The sequence below is a fragment of the Penicillium vulpinum genome, assembly GCF_028829585.1.
Source record: "Penicillium vulpinum strain IBT 29486 chromosome Unknown utg000003l_segment0_segment0, whole genome shotgun sequence".
Classification (NCBI taxonomy): Eukaryota; Fungi; Ascomycota; class Eurotiomycetes; order Eurotiales; family Aspergillaceae; genus Penicillium; species Penicillium vulpinum.
In genome coordinates this window covers 5,128,498-5,143,562 of record NW_026643243.1, presented here as the reverse complement: position 1 = coordinate 5,143,562, position 15,065 = coordinate 5,128,498, and the positions used below count along the sequence as shown (strand labels likewise).

The following is a 15,065-nucleotide window of genomic DNA, read 5'->3' as shown; positions in this document are numbered from 1 at the left end:
GTACATTCCCTTCTCTACATTCCGCCATTTCTTGTTCCCCTTTTGCATCTTTTTCTTTTTCCTTCCTCATACCTTTCCCCTATCCTCCCCCATCCTCCCTATCCTCTACTCGGCTCTCCCGGCTCCCTCGGTTCTCTGTACCTCACTCGGCAAAGTGCCGTAAAGAGGCCTGTTCCACGGTTCTGTGCCCGTGGGCCCCGAGTACAATAATAACGTGGTTTTCCCCACCCGACATTCTGATCACTTCAACTCTCTCTGCTCTTCTATTCCTCATAGCGCTGATATCCAAAAGCCCGGTAATCGCTGAGATCCAGAACTATGCTTCTCTAAGAGCTTCCGGTGACTGCGCGCCCGTCGCTTTATCAATTTCCACTTTCCTCCGTGAACCTCCCTCGCGAACCCTGTGAAACTCCATACCGTGCCGACCCCCGCTCGGAAGACGTGATAAGATAGTAGTGGGCGAGAAAATAGGTGCTACAGACTGAACCAAGTCGCCAAAATGACCTCTCAAGTATCCGATGAGATCATACCCTCTCCGGAGGGTATCTCTCCAAACAGCCCGACCGATGCATCAGGCCAGATCCCATTAGAGCAACAGCCGAAACTCAAGGGTCGTCAAAAGTTACTGCAGAATCTCCAACGAATGTCGTCTAGCCCGACACTGACCAGACGCGGACGCTCCTCATCAACCGCGAGCTATCGCAGAGACAATAAGGCTTCGCTCTCTTGTGTTTCGCTATCATCGACTTCCTACTCGCCCTGTCTAGGCAATGGAAGTTCCTCCCAGCTCTATGCCGGCCTCAATCCTCGGCCTGCTACTCCCGGTTGTTCTGGTTCTGCCGGTGATCAGAACACCAACGCTCGTATCCGTATCATGGACACCGAAGGCCCTAGTTCCTCAATGCCTCGCACCGTGCCTTTACCTTTTGATATGAGGCCAGCATCGCGTGGATCGCCACGCACCGCGACGCCAGTGGGTTTAAAGGTGGAGAACGAGGTTGTCATTCCAGAACCGCAGCCGGCCAAACCTTTTGATTTCTGGGGAGATATGCCACAAGAGCTTAAGATGGAGATCTTTCAGTACCTCACCCCGCAAGAAATCGTCTGCTGCTCTGCGGTGTCAAAGACGTGGAAGGAAATGTGCTACCACGGGCAATTATGGTCTAAGGTTGATGCGACTGAGTACTACTCTAAGATCCCGAGCGATGTTTTGGTCAAGCTTATCACTTCTGGTGGTCCGTTTGTGCGAGACCTCAATCTCAGAGGTTGCATTCAGATGCGCGAGAAATGGTCGTCGGACGGAGAACGCATCTCGGATCTGTGTCGGAATGTCGTCAAATTTTCGCTCGAGGGTTGTCGCATCGATAGGGCGTCCATCTACTCTTTCCTCCTTCGTAATCCCCGTTTGGAATACATCAATCTCTCAGCGCTGCCGACTGTGACAAACTCGGCTATGAAGGTCATTGCACGGTCTTGTCCTCAACTGGAGACATTGAATGTTTCTTGGTGTACTAGTGTTGATACCACCGGTCTTCTTCGGATTGTCCAGTCTTGTGAGCGGTTGAAGGATCTTCGGGCCAGCGAAATCCGTGGATTTAAAGATGAGAAATTCACTTTGGCTTTGTTCGAGCGCAATACTTTGGACCGCTTGGTCATGAGTCGCACCGACCTGACCGATCAGAGCCTGAAGATGCTGATCCACGGTGAGAACCCCGAGATGGATATTTTGGCCGATCGACCTATCGTTCCACCTCGAAAGTTCCGTCACTTGGACTTGCACCAATGTTCCGAAGTGAGCGACGATGGATTGAAAAGCCTGGCTTTTAACGTTCCATATCTGGAGGGCCTGCAAGTTTCTCAGTGCTCCGAGCTGACTGATGAATCCGTCATGGCCGTCATTCGGACGACGCCAAACCTGTCGCATTTGGAACTGGAGGATCTGGAGAACTTGACAAACAACACCCTAATGGAACTGGCTGACTCTCCATGCGCCCAACGCTTGGAACACCTGAACATCAGCTACTGCGAGAGTCTCAGCGACACAGGAATGCTCAAAGTCATGAAGAGCTGTCCGAAACTCCAATCCGTTGAAATGGACAACACCAGAGTATCCGATCTAACCCTGATGGAAGCCAGTTTCCGCGTCCGCCGTCGCGGATACAGCGACGATCTTCCCAAAGTCGGACTGCGACTCATGATATTCGACTGCGCCAACGTCACCTGGGCAGGAGTCAGGGAAGTCCTCTCCAGCAACGCATACATCCCGCGCGCCTCCCGCAAGCCCGTTTCAACTGTGGTAACAGTGACACAAACATCAGACGCCAACTCCTCCCCGGCGACAAGCACCTTCGTCACCCCGGTCTCCTCGCCTTCGCCTTCGCCAGCACCAACCTACCCCAACGAAATCATCCAGGTCAAATGTTTCTACGGCTGGCAGATGACCGTCGACGAACACATGAAACGTGTCCTGCGCGGCGATCTCGCTGCTGCATCCCGGCTGGACCGGAAATGGGCTGACTACATGGTGGCTACGGAGGAGGCTGGTGCCGCTGGTGCTGGTGCGCGCCGACGCAGACGTCGTGCCCGTGAAGCTGAGCGTCTATACAATGAAGACGAAGAAGAGAACGATGCTTATGCCGTAGGCGCTATCTCTGCTCTTGGTGGAAGACGCAGGCGAGCTCAGAGCGGTAGCAGCTGTCTTGTCATGTGAGGTAACTGCCTCTTGACTTGTTACTACGGCTTCTTCCATTCGGTGTGTTCTGGGAACATATGACGTTCGAGCTAGACGCAAGACGCTGCTCAACCCTGCTAGCGCAGGATCGCTAGTCTTTCAAATGAATGTCCATTTGAAATTTGCTATGAATTACGGACGATATGGTTTTCTTTTTTTCTTTCCCGGGACAACAAATCTCCAATACAACACGATTTCTTTTGCGTTCGACTTCTCTTTAGCCTTTTCCCCCACCTCTCTCCCTCTTTATATCTGTCTACCACCTACCATGACATCTACCCGAATTTACCTCTCTCCTCATTTCTAGCCCCGGCGCCAAATTCAAGAATGGGCGTTATTTTATGCATGTCCTATGAGCTTTTTATATGTTCGCATCTTTTTCCAATTCGGGATGTTGGCTCTAGATGATAGGCGTTTTTCAGCTTTTCCTCTCATAGCTTTGTCTTTCCTTTATGGGCTTTTCAATTTGAAATCCATGTCGCCTTGCGGGCTGCTTTTCTGATACTTCACTATCACGGTGTATAGGACTTTAGGATTCGTCAGTTGAATATTCTTCGTAGTAATTTCCAACCCTCGGTATACATATGAATGGCTGTTCACTGATATTAGAATGGCTCGATGGAACTCACTCTAACCTTCTTGGCAAATTACCAGTGAGCATGGCAGCGGTAGATCTATAGTAACCGATATTTTGTATCTTGTAAAGTACATTTATGAAGTATAACTTGGCTACTATGGTGAGCCTCCACTATATCATTCACTTTCGCCTTACTACGTATCTCATTGATGGGGTTTCATGCAATTAACTCTACTTGTCAACCCTTTATATTGCTGCTTCAACTATTCTCGACTATCCGAATATTCATTGCATTAATCTAGTAGTCCTAGAGTTAATGCCTCAAAGTAACTAAAGGCTATATTTTTTATTCACATTTACCATCTGATTTCACTTCCATCTTTACCTACTATCATAGCTGTACCTCTTTGCGCATCTTTCTGCGTCGTTTCATAACATCTTTATCCTCCATGTATCTACTTTGCTTTGTACTACTTCTTTCATAACTTATTCTTCAACTTTCATACTTTTTACAATTCCATCGTGGCCTCACTGCTCACTACAGGTAAGATATCTTGTTGAATAATCCACTTGATTCTTCAATCTGCATTCTATGTTGTGCTCATATTCGCTTTGCAACATTATATCTTGTAACAAACCGCGAATGAGTGTTGGCTGACTCCTATATCTATAGCCCAGACTTCCTCATACCTCGAACTTTCCTTCATACTTCGAACTTCCGCAACAACTCAACCTTTGAGCACTTCACGGTGTTCAATAGTCTTCTCTTATCTAAAATCAAGTATGTCCTCGTTGCTGCTACTGGTTCATAATATAACTCCTCCTCCGGGCTCTCATCTGAGCTCTTATTCATCGATTGGAGAACTGTTAAACCCCTTCTGTCTCGAGGCCTCCTTCGTTCCATTCATCGGTGTATTTCGATTGACGAGATATACGTCTAATCACTCAGTTCTTGACTAACCCAAAGCAGATCCGCCAATAAACTCCACAATCTCCAAAGTCAAGTCAAGAAACATGCCTACAACTCCAACCAAAGTAGCCAGAATGGCCTGCAGCGTTTCCGACGAAGCAGCCTTCATCAAGCAGCAGGAAATCCTCCGAGACCGCTGCTCAAACCTCCTCGCAGAAAATCTCGACAACAGTCCCGACGTTATCTGGAAACCCGATGATGGCCACGGAATACAACCCACCACCGAGGAAGATGAAGCTCAGCTCAAACTAGTCCTAGATGTTAGCTTCGACAAAGAAACCAAACATCCAATCTTCCCTCCCTCAAACAACAGACTCTCAGACGAGCTAGTTTATCTAGCAACCAAGTTCCTGAACTCCCGCGATCGGGGCCGACAATATCCATACGACTTCGACAGCATGGGCAATATCAATCCCCGACGCGTATCTTCAGGACCAGCCCCAATCATCTGGGCTCACGGTGTCCCCTTCTTCCCAGTATACAAAGGATACTACATCCTCTGTGGCCGCGAGCACGCCAACTGCATCGGCTGGCTACTCAACGAGAAAACCAAAGAGATCATGCAAGCCAATCCGATCTGGTCTGTCGGAGCAGTCGTGGCACCTGACTCAGCCGTGCGCCTTCCTCATAGTATCACTCGCCAGATGACGCAGCACAGGCCTCAGGGTATAGAGCTAGACGCGAACTACAGGTGCAAGGCTTGGGCTCGGGATGTTGTGGCTGCTGAGCACCATCTCTGTGCTGTTCTTCCGAATCTCGGTGATGAGATTGAGGTCTGTCAGCTGTGGAGTGTCTGGGGTTACAATGTTTGTTGTGGACCTGTGAAGGGTGGTGTGAACCCCACTACCATTCCGAAGGAGTTTTTCGCCAAGCATGGTATCAAAGATACCGATTATGCTTCTCTTGCTAAGCCGTATGGAAATCATCTGCTGGATGGCGATGGTGATGCGGATGATGAAATGGATTCGGACAGTGAGGGTGAGGGTGAAGATACTGCTGCACAGAGTGGTGAGGGTGCTAGCAGTAGCAGCCAGCCTACCGTGGCTCAGACTGTATCACAAATGGATGTGGATATGGATATTGATAGCTCGGGGGAGATTTCGAAGCAAGAGAAAGTGCAGCTCCCAGATCAGGGTCCAGAGCAGGCCACAGAGCAGGCTACAGAGAAAGTCCCGAAAGAGGCCACAGAAGCTCCGATCAAACAAGATGCAGATAAGGTCACAGAGCAGGCACCGGAGCAGGCCATAGCACCGGCCACAGAGAATGTCCCGGAAGAGGCCACAGAAGTTCCGATCAAACAAGACGCAGAGAAGGTCACAGAGCAGGTCACAGAGAAAGTCCCGAAAGAGGTTACAGAAGTCTGGGTCAAACAAGACGCAGAGAAGGTCACAGAGCAGGTCACAGAGAAAGTCCCGAAAGAGGTTACAGAAGTCTGGGTCAAACAAGACACAGAGAAGGTCACAGAGCAGGCACCGGAGCAGGCACCAGAGCAAGATCAGAAGCAGATCACAGAGAAAGTCCCGGAAGAGGTCACGGAAGTTCCCATGAAACAAGACACAGAAGAAATCACCAAAGGGCCTGGAGCTTCTCCCTCTGGACACGAGGATAAACAGCCAGCTGTTCCCAGCGAGAGTATGGACACTGAGTAGTTGAATCGTACAGCAGCTTGTGGTTTCTTTGAGAACCTGAAAGATGCCGAAAATCAAACATCTTAGCCAATTTCTGATGAAATTGACATTGACATCACCGGAAGTTTCTGTTTACAATTTCGAGTGCCTACAACAATAAAATACAAAAAAACAGGGGAGTATGGGATGTCAGAAGCGAGGTGATGTACCCCAGAGGTTGCTTTTTTTGCTTTTTCTTTTCTTCTCTGGGTTTATGGCACTAGGGAATGGTGCCTTTTATCATTGTGTTTTTTCCTTTCATTTTTTGCTTTTCTTTGTTTCTAGTGACATGCGGTTAGTCACTGTGCTTTGCAATGTTCATACGTTGAATACTCTTAATGCTGGCATTTCTGCAACTCTAAAAGTGGAATCTCCTTCAGGACTACTTTCTTTCTTTGGAGATCTTCTCATTCAGGCTACTATGAGATGCAAGGCAATTGGATTCAAAGGGTGAAATCAGGTTACTTGGACGCTTATATCCATGATACTCGAGGGTAAATACCATCTTGGAAAGTAAGTCAGAGTCCTTTCCTGTTTATACTAATGATAGACCGGAAAGACTGCTTAAAGGGGCTGTGAATACCTGCTTTGGTTATCGAATTGCATACTTGCATACTTCAGAGGCTGAACACTCTGTCTCATATGAATTGGAGGCGAAGTATCACAGTGCATAGTGACCACTGGGGGCTCTAGTCTTATTGGCTTTTATTGCTAATAGAAAATTGGCCATCTATGTGACATTCTAGGTTATCATAGCTTAATCATTAAGTGAATTACTATTTCTAGTCACGTATACGGAAGAGTCGTTTGTGGTGATTGTATTAGTTTGCGTTCGATTCTTCTAAACAGACGTTTATAGACATCTAATAAAGACATGTAAAAAGACAACTGAGAAGGTATCTAAAAGGACATAGATTATAAGGTCTGTAATATCCTAAAACAGCTTGGTATTCAAATTATCTAAGACCGGAATCGCCAAGTATAGAGACCATATAAGCGGCTGACGATGCTGTTTATATATAAATGACTAACTCGCTATTATCATATAGAAACTTCTGAGAAGATCGATATAACAATGAAAGTATAATTTAGTGTTCCCTCCCTATATGGCAAACACGGTTCTTTGTGTTCCGTGCAATAACCTAGAGGACATACATCATAGGCATCGAGGTATACAGGTGGAAAACATGGCTATTATTCAGTGAAGTTTTTTGGACGGATGTCACTTGGCTGAATTGCAATAGAATATATAGAATGCTAGTGTGGATATCAAGACAAAATAAGACATAAACCAATCCTGCATCGAACTTGCGAGTTGGCTATTCAAAGAAGCCACCATCGCTATCACCCTGGTCCTCCGCATTGGCTTCTGGTTCCTCGTGCTTCTTAGACGCCCGCTCCTTGTGTGCAGGCTTCTCCTTCTTGCTTCTATTCTTATCATCTTTGGAAACATGCTTGTCCTTCTGGGTAGCAACCTTGGTCTCTTTCTGTTGCTCTTTCTTCTTGCTCTTCTCCTTGTGGGTATCTGCAGTTGCCTTTTTACCAGACGAAGAAGTTTGGATCTTCTCTCCGTTGGCATTGATGTGCAACTTTCCTTCACGAAGAAGGCTCAGTGTATTTTCTTCCATGCACTTCTCAACGACAGACCACAACGGGGGCTTGGAGTCGTTGGATTTGCTTTCATCCGTTTGCAGCTCTGACTCCGGCTTCGCTACATCGGCTTTTCCATTGGGGTAGATTGAAATGTATTTCTCGGTGAGAGGATAGTAGATCGCATAGTTGATGTTGACCTGGCAGGTGTGGATTTTTGCCGCAAGACGAGCCTTTTGTTTCGAATCCAGATCTTCTTCCTTCTCGCGGCGGGTAAGTCGAGCAAGTTCCTTGGTAGCAGTTTTGCGGTCTATTCAATAAAAAAACAAAGTACGTTAGCGAGAACCCAGGACCATTCGAACTTATCGGCCACATACCAAGGAATCGGACAAAGTGATATTTCTTGATCAATGATGACCGTTCTCTGCGTGTAGTTTCATCTGCAAGATCTTGCTCATATCCAGCAAGAGCGCGTTCCTGCAAGATGCGAGCATCCGCAGACAGGTCCATTTTGTTGAGTAGTCGCTTCACATCGCGAATTCGCTTTTTGAGATCGTTGATCGATGGGTATTCCTTTTCAGGCTTGGGAGCAAATTTGTCCTTGAATTTCCGAGTCACTTTGGGCTTCGATCCATCGCCTTTGCTGGTGAAGTCCACGAATTGAATTTGGTCATCTGCTTTGTCTCCTTTGCGGTGGACCTTTTTGCGGGCCGGGGGGACATCCTCTGACCCATCCCGAGTCTTCCTCTTTGAGGGAGCTGCCCTGTCGCTGTGGCTTTTAGCGTCTGTAGACATGTTTGTTGGTCTAATAGAAATGAAAGGGAAAAAAGAGGTTGAAGCTACAGCAAAAACGATAAGAAAAAAAGATATCGGCGGATTTATCGGCCCGTCCCCAGATTGGCACCAACCAATGAGCGTCTTCCTTGATCACCATCACCGCGGCCCTCTCTTGTCGCATTGATTTGATTTACTCCAATTGTCCGCTTCAATTTGTGTATATGGCATTCTGGATCTACTCATGCCACTGATTTAATTACTGAACTGAGCTTAGTAAAAGGGCCAGCATGGAGTCCGCCATTCGCTGGTCCCCGACCTCGTCGGCCACTGAACAACGCTTCCTGTCAGTCGACGTCACAGGGAAATCATTTCGTCTGTGTAGGGTGACTGGGTTTGACGGCAAGAATATACGCCATGAAGTGCTCTCTACCCTGACCAATGTGCCTGGTTTTCGTGCATTCGACTGGTCTAGTTCAAATGAGAACCTGATCGCCGTGGGCCAGTCGTCTGGAGAGGCCACCATTCTACGCCTTGATGGGGATTCCAAGGAGTCTCTTTCATTCCCAGTGCGCAATCAACGGTACTGCAACGCGGTTGCATTTAGTGCACACGGTCTTGTGGCATCGGGCCTCGATCGCGTTCGGAACGACTTTTGCTTGAACATTTGGGATGTCAACCAACGACTCAGTCCTGCTGGTGGAAGTAAAGGATTTACTGAGCCCTTGCGGAAGCTTGCCAGCTCAGAGCCTATCACCAGTATCAAGTTCTTCCGAGACCAGCCTGATACGATCGTAACTGGCGTCAAAGGCCAGTTTGTTCGAATCTATGATCTAAGAGGTTCATCTTTCCTGGCTTTATATCTGCAAAAGCATAGCTAATTTGTTATAGAGGGACCTGGGAATCCATCATTGCAGTTTCCCACTCGATGTGTCCATAATCTGGCGATCGATTGGCTTGATGAGAACTATATTGCGTCTTGCATTCCATCGAGTGAAAGCACAATCTGCGTCTGGGACCGTCGCGTTGGAACTCGGCTGGCAACTCCATCAATGGGCTCTTCTGCCAGCGCCACGGACACAGGTCAAGCGACGCCTGCTTTGGAACTCAAGAATGTTTTCCATTCGAAGTCCTCTATCTGGAGCTTGCGGTTCTCAAGAACGAACCGAGGCAGTCTCTCCGCGCTGTCCAGCAGCGGTCATTTCAAAAATTACGACATTGCCAAGGACTATTTGCCGGAGGAGTATCGCTCCTCAATAGACGAGACTTTGGGTCAGGGATCTTCCAGAAATTACCCAGAATCGGTGTATACCAAGCACGTGCGGGACATATATATACCCTTTGATAACCCGACTCGTGGCTATAAAGAAAAAGACCGCATTGTTTCATTCGACTCACTAAATCTAAGCTTGTCAGCTCAACCAAGTGCTATCGCACTTGACGGCAATGGGCAGCCACAGATCATCACCGCGCGGCCCCCGTGCGCACCAATTGATCTATCTTCACGCAGTATATTGGCCTGTGGCATCTCATCAAATGACTCAGATGTCCGATCGATTCACCCACTGTCTGAGCATATTTCACCCATCTCAGACCTGATCGGGAACATTAGGTCGCGCGTCTGCTCGACCTCGCAAGAGCATGGGGAAAACTCAAATGGCCAGCTGTTCGTGTCAAAGCATCTCGATTGCGAGCCTGTCCCAAGCCATGAGAATCGGGAACGCGCCATGGCTCTCGGGGTGATGGGTGTTCCTCTTACTGCGAAAGAAGCGCTCACACTATGCGCAATCAACCAATCCCGGTGCAAAGAGGGTTATTTGTTTGATGAGGCTCGAAACAAAAAGGTGGCATCTGATGACCAAGCTCTACAAGATTTCTGGGGCTGGATTGAACGTGAGTTTTTCATTTTTCCTTGGGATCGCGAACACATGTCTAATACATTTTCTAGGTGCTCGAACTGAGTCTTCTGGGAAGTCAATGGTTGTTAATGGCTTGGACCTGAATTATCTTGGTGTGAGCAATGTTTGGAATAATGAACTAGGTGTGTTCTTTTACTTGAGTTTGAAGTTTCTCTCGAAACTGATTTGAGAATAGGCAATGGTTTCGAACAACGTTGTATCAGTGCCACGAGGGCTGATCCTAAATCAGTTGCGGATGCAGTAGCAACTTGGGCAGTTCAGTCGAACCTCCCAGAGACAAAAGGTTGCGACACGGCTTACCCCGACCATCGCCGACTCTGCCTTCGCCTCTGTGGTGCAACACAATCTTACCGTGAGCTAGAGGAGTCAGTGAAAACTTTATCTGGCGAAGACCAGCATACTAAAGCTGCTGCACTGGCTGTCTTCCAAGATGAGCCTAAGCTAGCTTACCTTGGGCTTCGAAGCAACAACCCCACCCAGGCTCATAAACTGCTGGCCATGGCGATCGCTGGTGCTTCCAAGGGGGATAACGACGACACAGACTGGGAGGATACCTGTGCGGAAATCGCGAAGGAGCTCACAGATCCATACGCTCGGGCGATCCTAGCCCTTGTGAGCAAAGGCGATTGGAATGCAGTTATCAAGGAAACCACGCTACCTCTGAAGTACCGCGTAGAAGTTGCGTTACGCTGGCTTCCAGATGACGAACTAACTGAGTATCTGAAGGATGCTACCCGCCAAGCAATTCTTCAAGGCGATATTGAAGGAGTTGTACTCACGGGCTTAGGCCATTTAGCCATGGGTCTGTTCCAATCGTATATTGGGAAATTCAATGATGTCCAAACCCCCGTGCTAGCAATGAGCCATACCGTGCCGCGGCTGATTAACAACCAAAAACACGTTGTCCAGTTTGAGGCCTGGCGCGAGACATACCGGCGGCAAATGAACTCATGGAAACTCCAACTCGAGCGAGCCCGATTCGACGTCGGCTCTCGTCGTTTCGCCGTGACTGCGGACGGTCGCAAACTCATGCCGCCACCGCCGCAGCAAGTCAGCCTCACCTGTAACTACTGCACGAGCCCGCTCACCCAGCACGACGCTTCCTCGCAGGTCTCCCCATCTACCAAGAATGCAGAGACTGTTCATCCCACTACCGGTAACCCACTCGCAGCACCAGTCATGTCTGGTACTTTGTGCCCGCGTTGTGGTCGACATATGCCCCGCTGTGGCGTCTGCACCTTGTGGCTGGGTTCGCCAGACCCAATGTCTCGCGCCAGTATTGCTGCCGATGCTGAGGCGGGTTCTCGCAAGCCCACCGAGACTGAGGTGATGCGGCGGTTCGTAGTGTTTTGTATCCATTGCAATCATGGATTCCATGCAAATCATGCTAGCGAATGGTTTAAGCGGCACAAAATTTGTCCCGTAGCAGAGTGTAATTGCATCTGTGATCGATGATGGTCTTATTGATTTTCATTGCCTCTTCTAAGCCGTGGACTAGACCCATGGCCTGTCTTTCTGTGATATTCTATACCCAATTGAGTCGACTTATGTGATAATAATAATTAAAGAGAATTGTATTCCTTTGGCCTGTATTTGTGTTTTTAAAAAAGAGGTAAATAATAGGTGCGAGTCATATTGCGACTCATAGGTCAATTCAAGGATTTCTTTGTACTCCGTAGAGCCGCATCAACTGCAAGCTTATAGTCAACTGCCCCACCAGAATATTATTTCCACGACTCTCATCAAATTTCTTGCTCAACAATATGGCTCACCCAAAGGACAACAAAGACAAGCGGGGCCGCGCACACGGTCAAGGCCAAAGTCGCGATGTCCAAGTCTCTAAAGCATTAAGCTTGCTTCTGCGCCATGCCGCCGAAAAGGAAGGGCTGAAGATGAATGCGCAGGGTTATGCGAGCGTGCCGGATGTGGTACGCAGCTTTTTCCATTCTCAATAACCTGCGATATACTGACTATCCCTAGTTAAATTGGAGGAAACTCAAATCGCTAAAAGTCACCTTTCCCGAGATTCTATACGCCGTCGAGTCGTCCGATAAAAAGCGCTTCGCCCTCCTTCACATTCCATCCGCACAACCCACCAACTCCACAACCCAAGCAACGACAATACCAGTGACAGCTCCAAATGTAGCGCACGATGCCGACACCGTCGTAGGTGAAAACCAACCCGCGACATCGGTCCTGGAGTCCGCACCCGCCACGAGCGAAGCCCAACAAACAGCCACCGACCAAGCTTTATCCGTGAAAGATACCGACCCGTCGAACTTTTTAATTCGCGCGACGCAAGGCCACAGCATCAAGACTGTAGATGCCGCCTCCTTCCTAGAGCCGCTTTCTTTATCTGACGAATCGAAACTACCTGATACCGTCGTCCACGGCACATTCCACGCGACATGGCCTGCGATTCTACAATCCGGTGGACTACGCTGTATGGGCCGGAACCACATCCACTTCGCCACTGGCCCGTCATTAGAATCGGTGCTTGCTGCTCCCACTGGTGATGCCGCGCAGGGTAAATCTAAGCCTGACGATTCTGGGGTCATCTCAGGTATGCGGCGCGATGCGCAAGTCTTGATTTATATCGATTTGCGCAAGGCGCTGGCAGCAGGTGTACCGTTCTGGCGCAGTGAGAACGGGGTCATTCTTAGTGAGGGCATAGCTGTCGCAAAGGGTGAGCAGGCTGAGAAGGGTGAGCAGGCTGAGAAGGGTGAGCAGGCTGAGAAGGGTGAGGTACAGAAATTCGTCTCGCTGGACTTTTTCGATGTGGTAGTGGAGCGCAAGGCTGGGCTAGGTAAAATCTGGGAGCGCGGTGAGGTTTTACAGGTACTTCCTGAGAATCTTACGAAGAAAGGCAATCCCAAGGGCCGACGATGAGTGGTGGAGATATGATACTTCAACTGTAGGGATTATCGTATCCAGCCAGGCTTCTGTTGTTCATTCCAACACAGACGACCACGGTGAATACATATGATTCTCCAATGATCTACACATCTAGTATGAAATCCTTCCCATCCTAAGTTGCCCCCACCTCGGACTTAGACCTAAATAACACCGGCCCCGAGCCTCTAGCCCCGAAGAACGCACTGTCCTAAGCTGGTGGGTGATATCAAGGCTACTATAGCACTAATTTCTACGGCTAAAGTCATATAAATTGTAATTTATACATCGTATTGAAGGTATTGAGCCTTCGGAAGCTGTTTGGAGCTTGCCCTTGAGGTATGAAACACCAGACAACTCATCTAAGACAGAAGCTCCTATCTGTACGAGATTTATTTTGATAATCAAAGACATTTCCACCTCATATATCCAACACCAAATCCGAACCTTGAAACAATTCCGACTTGATCAAACAGATTGCCAAGATCTCCATCTATCCGATTGCGGGGAAATCGGAAGCGCATCTACTTCCGATCCCCCAAACGACTCGTCGCGGCGCGTTTTGCACATCCGACACCCCCAGACCCCATCATGCCATTGGGGTGGATTTATGGGGTCGTCCTCGAATAACCGCCATGTTTTTGGTCAGCTGTAGTTGAGACACGGATTTGGAAGTCCCGTCGGATCACCGTGGTATATAACAGTCTCCGGGGTTTTCTATAATCGCATACTCTCATTTTATTGAACCGTTTTTTTCTGTACTTTTGAGCCGCACTTGTACATATCGTACTGCAATATAGTGATCTAAGCGCAACGATGACGCACCGCTTCGACCCCAGCTTCACAGACAATGTCATCAACGCGATGGGTCCTAAGACCAATCCGCGCATGCGCCAGCTCATGGCCGGTCTAATCAGGCACATGCACGACTTTGCACGCGAGGAGGAGCTCACCGTCGATGAGTGGATGGCCGGTGTGAAGATGCTCAACTGGGCAGGACAGATGAGCGACGACAAGCGGAACGAGGGACAGCTGGTGTGCGATGTATTTGGATTGGAATCGTAAGTTGAACCCTTGTCCACAGGGAACTCAAAGATCACCAGCTAACGCATGTTCTACTGCAAAACAGCCTCGTCGACGAAATCACCTTCACTCTCGCTGGCGAAGCGCAGGATGCGCCCACAGCCACAGCCATCCTGGGCCCGTTCTTCCGCGCCGATACCCCGTACCGCGAGAACGGCGAGGATATCGTGAAGAATAAACCCGCTGATGGCGAGATGGCATTCATGCACGGCCGCGTTGTTGACTTCCAGACCAAGCTGCCTCTTGTCGGCGCGACGGTCGAGGTGTGGCAGGCTTCCACGAACGGGTTGTACGAGCAGCAGGATCCTGAGCAGGTTGAGTTCAACCTGCGCGGCAAGTTTAAGACGGACGAGGATGGCAGATACTCGTTTTATTGCCTGCGCCCGACGCCGTATCCCGTACCTAATGATGGTCCTGCTGGCAAACTTCTTGAGCTGATGGATCGTCACCCTTTCCGCCCTGCCCACATTCACATTATTGTAAGTTCTGGCGTGGTCTTCTCAATATTGGGCTGTTGAGATAGAAGCTAATATCTTGTCCAGGCTACCTATGATAACTACCGTCCTTTGACAACGCAGATCTTCGACCGCAAGGATCAGTACCTTGATAATGACTCGGTGTTTGCTGTTAAAGATTCGCTTATTGTGGATTTCGTGCCACGCGAGAATGATCCTAACGCTGCTCTTGAGCTCAATTATGATGTCAAGTTGGTGAAGTTCGAGACTGGTACCGATAGCGCATGAGCGAGCAGCGGGGTTAAAGTAGCATTTGTATTTTTTGGTATATATTACGATAGCGGCATTGCACCCGTGGACATATTGCACATATTGCACATATTGAACATACTTGACATAACCAGACA

General features: G+C 48.7%; 6 protein-coding genes across 6 annotated transcripts; 5 read left to right on the top strand and 1 right to left on the bottom strand.

The window, feature by feature from the left end:
* Positions 1-499: 499 nt before the first annotated feature.
* Positions 500-2,710, top strand: N7479_006995 (F-box domain protein; the record flags this gene model as incomplete). The annotated part of the gene is made up of 1 exon (XM_057254689.1): positions 500-2,710. The coding sequence occupies one exon, from the start codon at positions 500-502 to the stop codon at positions 2,708-2,710; it is 2,211 nt and encodes a 736-aa protein (XP_057108551.1).
* A 1,642-nt stretch (positions 2,711-4,352) lies between these two features.
* On the top strand, positions 4,353-5,927 carry N7479_006994 (uncharacterized protein; the record flags this gene model as incomplete). Its single annotated transcript, XM_057254688.1, has 1 exon — positions 4,353-5,927. One exon carries the CDS (start codon positions 4,353-4,355, stop codon positions 5,925-5,927), a length of 1,575 nt encoding a protein of 524 aa, XP_057108550.1.
* Positions 5,928-7,264: 1,337 nt separating this feature from the next.
* Positions 7,265-8,330, bottom strand: N7479_006993 (Efg1 domain-containing protein; the record flags this gene model as incomplete). The annotated part of the gene is made up of 2 exons (XM_057254687.1): positions 7,265-7,845; positions 7,913-8,330. 2 exons carry the CDS (start codon positions 8,328-8,330, stop codon positions 7,265-7,267), a joined length of 999 nt encoding a protein of 332 aa, XP_057108549.1.
* A 269-nt stretch (positions 8,331-8,599) lies between these two features.
* Positions 8,600-11,683, top strand: N7479_006992 (uncharacterized protein; the record flags this gene model as incomplete). Its single annotated transcript, XM_057254686.1, has 4 exons — positions 8,600-9,149; positions 9,201-10,202; positions 10,258-10,350; positions 10,458-11,683. The coding sequence occupies 4 exons, from the start codon at positions 8,600-8,602 to the stop codon at positions 11,681-11,683; spliced, it is 2,871 nt and encodes a 956-aa protein (XP_057108548.1).
* Positions 11,684-11,991: 308 nt separating this feature from the next.
* N7479_006991 (tRNA 2'-phosphotransferase) lies at positions 11,992-13,117 on the top strand (the record flags this gene model as incomplete). The annotated part of the gene is made up of 2 exons (XM_057254685.1): positions 11,992-12,156; positions 12,209-13,117. The coding sequence occupies 2 exons, from the start codon at positions 11,992-11,994 to the stop codon at positions 13,115-13,117; spliced, it is 1,074 nt and encodes a 357-aa protein (XP_057108547.1).
* Positions 13,118-13,936: 819 nt separating this feature from the next.
* N7479_006990 (intradiol ring-cleavage dioxygenase) lies at positions 13,937-14,946 on the top strand (the record flags this gene model as incomplete). The annotated part of the gene is made up of 3 exons (XM_057254684.1): positions 13,937-14,181; positions 14,250-14,682; positions 14,746-14,946. 3 exons carry the CDS (start codon positions 13,937-13,939, stop codon positions 14,944-14,946), a joined length of 879 nt encoding a protein of 292 aa, XP_057108546.1.
* Between the last annotated feature and the right edge of the window lie 119 nt (positions 14,947-15,065).